Source organism: Dendroctonus ponderosae, unplaced genomic scaffold (assembly GCF_020466585.1).
Source record: "Dendroctonus ponderosae isolate FM_Combo_2020 unplaced genomic scaffold, Dpon_F_20191213v2 Dpon_F_20191213_6, whole genome shotgun sequence".
NCBI lineage: Eukaryota > Metazoa > Arthropoda > Insecta > Coleoptera > Curculionidae > Dendroctonus > Dendroctonus ponderosae.
In genome coordinates this window covers 3,361,676-3,364,731 of record NW_026018814.1, presented here as the reverse complement: position 1 = coordinate 3,364,731, position 3,056 = coordinate 3,361,676, and the positions used below count along the sequence as shown (strand labels likewise).

The 3,056-nt window shown below is 49.3% G+C and overlaps 1 protein-coding gene across 1 annotated transcript in view; it reads left to right on the top strand.

Annotated features, from left to right (window-relative positions):
• Positions 1-3,056, top strand: part of LOC109536332 (mucin-5AC) — a 12,882-nt gene that overhangs the window by 3,717 nt on the left and 6,109 nt on the right. The window contains exon 2 of the mRNA XM_048667824.1: positions 1,219-2,764. Coding sequence (XP_048523781.1) covers positions 1,219-2,764 — 1,546 coding nt within the window. The remainder of the gene's footprint in view (positions 1-1,218; positions 2,765-3,056) is intronic.

Sequence of the window (3,056 nt, the reverse complement as noted above, 5' to 3'; positions counted from 1 at the left end):
TTATCAGTTATGCTCTCCCATGGAAATGCCGATTAAGCAAAGTATTAATTCAAGAGACTTTTTCGCGTTTTTTCCTTTTGGGACTGTTTAATTTGAGAGCGAATGTGGCAACTCGACTGTTAGGAAATGGCCGAGCAACAATGCAAAATGCAACCAGACGCGATGGAATATTGGCTGTTGCTTCATCGGCTTGGACTCGCTCTTTCTCACTAAAAACCAGCACAAATTGCTCCATTGTGCCTAAGTATCCTAAACAGACCCGCGCTAATAAAAAAGAAAACAACCGGACAAAACTGGTGTTTTATCCACAGATAAGACAAGCTCGACATGTGATGCGGCCGAGAACTTTCATAAAAATCAGTTCTTTGGGTTACCAGAAGAAAGTGGATTAGAGAGAGACCATCTCTATAAATTTCATTTTACAGTATTAATTAAAAGATCAAATTATGCTTTTTGATAATTCCGATATAATTTTCGGCTCGGCGTAAAAGTGCATTTGCCAAAAATTGATATTGTGGAGCTGGTCAGTTTTAGCTTTGAGCCCACGATATGAAAACAATGAAATGCAGTTCACAAAAATACATTTTTCTCCCTTCAAAACCCAACCGAAACCAAAATCATTCGGCTTCTCTGCCATCAGTGAAAGTAAAATCGTCTTAAAACGAGGTTAATCAACAATCATCACCGATTTACATAAAATGCCGGCCATCCACTATCGATGACAAATCGAAGCGGATATGAAATTGAAAAATTGGCCTCATTAATTCTCAACTCACCAAGGATCTTCTATGGATTGTAGAGATTTGAAATCGTTAGTTGCTTTAGTTTCAAAGATGCGCCTTTTTAAAGGAAAGAGCGCAGTTGACAAAAACATCTATTTTCAAGTCGACGTTTACCAAGCTGACAAAAATCAGCAATCCGGGCGATTTGAGTAAAACATTCTGCACCTGTAGAGTCAAGTGTCGGCTACAACTGGTAAAAGTTTCCAGTTGCTAGTTCCTGGACTTTGAGAAATACGAATTTTCTAAGAGAGGGCGCAATCGGTTAAAAACATCCAATGGGGGGTATTAACTCGGCCGGCAAAATCAGGATTTGCGACAATTTCCATAAATTTTGCCTCATCCGTCTCGCAAAATGTCCTCTATGGATGATAGGGATTTGAGATCGCTCCTTGAAAATCGATATTCAGGATTCTCACTCACACAAAATGAATTTCAGATTCCGCGAGAAGCCCATTGGCTGCTACTCATCGTCTGCACGCTGCGCCTACCAGAATCGCTAGGCGAACGAACTTACGATACCAGCGAATGGATCCCCATAACGCTGCATCCGCTGCAGGCCAGCGGATCAGAAGCCATCGAGCACCAAGCGCCCAATGAGCGCGTTCTCACTCTGGACGCTTCCCCGAAGAATTTCTTCCCCGACTATCAACAGCGACAGCCCAACCAGATCCAGCCGCCCGGGCCGAAGAAGCTCTTCGATCCCAAGCCGAGAAAGTTGAAGTTTCCCACCGAGTACAGCTTTGAAACGCCGCCGCCGCCCCAGAAGTCGCACATCGACTACTACGATCATGACGCCTCTTATCTGTACGACCAGACGCCCAGAGTGAAGCAACAGAGGCCGGTAGCTGATCGCTATGTGGCGGTGCCCAGTGTTAACCCGCAAGCCCCTAAACCGGACGCCCCTGATCTGTACGAGCAGTATCAGTTGCCCTTTAACAGCAGCTTCTACCACTCGCTGAGCCCCAGCTCGATCAACAACGACTTCTACCAGGCGATTCGCAACAATGAAGCCAATATCAATGCCAGTGACCGGCAGGCCCCTCGATCTCAAGTGGAGCAGGAGACTGTGCAGCTGGTCTACGTCCCAGTGGAGAACTTGAAGGCCCAGCCCCCAAAGAGCGAAGGGAGTTTGCGGGAAAGGTTCTCTCTGCCCGCCTACTCGCCAGTTGTTAGTCAATATCAGGCCACCCAAAAGCCCTTCTACGGCAGCCTCCCAGATGCGCAACTGTCGGTTTCTACTCCCGAGAGCAAGCAGACAAGGCTGGAGAGCATCCGACAGGACTATCTGCAGCAAAGCCTTGGAGCCGAGAGGCTCCAAGAGCAACTAGCCGACGATATCAACCCTTTGAAGCAAGTCTACGCTTCAACCACAGCCAAACCCTCCCTAAAAGCGCACCAGCCGCCGCTGGCCGTCTTCCTGGAATCGCAACAAAAGGCCGAAATCGTCGACGTTCTGAACATTCTCAGGGGGGCTAAAAGCATTGCCGTCCAGGACAAAGTGACTCCGGAGTCGCCGCAGATCTTCATCGGCCCGTCCAACCTCGACTCCCCGGACGGATACACCAAGTTCCCGCTGCCCTACCTGAACAACATCAACGGCAACCGGATTGAGCGCAAAATCGACCAACTGCCCTTCTTCGTAGCTCCGGTGGGCTACAAAACGCCACCTGGATATGCCAAGATAGCGCTTCCGTCGCCCCATGTGGGCTCCGTTGTGGTCTCAGTGCCCTCGTCCTTGGAGCAGACGCCCCATAATCAAGTGCTGTCCTTCAGTTCGCCCGCCTTCGAGCCCCCACGGACACAACGCGTCCCGGACACGTACGACCTGCTGAATCCGGGCGGCGGGGACTACCAAAGCAACCTGGACTCGTTCAGGGGCCAATACCAAAGCACTCTGGATTCGGTTAGGGGGCAGTACCAAAGCACCCAAAGCCCCCCAGTGTCGGAGTTTAATGGACTGGCAGTATCCACACCGACGCACAGTAAGCACACTATTTGTCTGTACAGGGTGTCCCACCGGAACCACCGCGATCCATATCTGGCAAACTATGATTAGGGGAAAGTTGGAAAGTGGACCGCATATCGCGGTCATTGCGGGAAAGCGATCCGAGATATTTGCAAGATGCCCACACTTCCGGTTACACCGGAAGTGGGCATCAACTTGCTAATTTTAAATGGGACACCCTATGCAGGGTTATTCACGCTATACGGACGGACGTTCGCGGCTAGCCCGTTTGTTTTTTGCAAAGTATTATTTGATGAATCCACAGACGC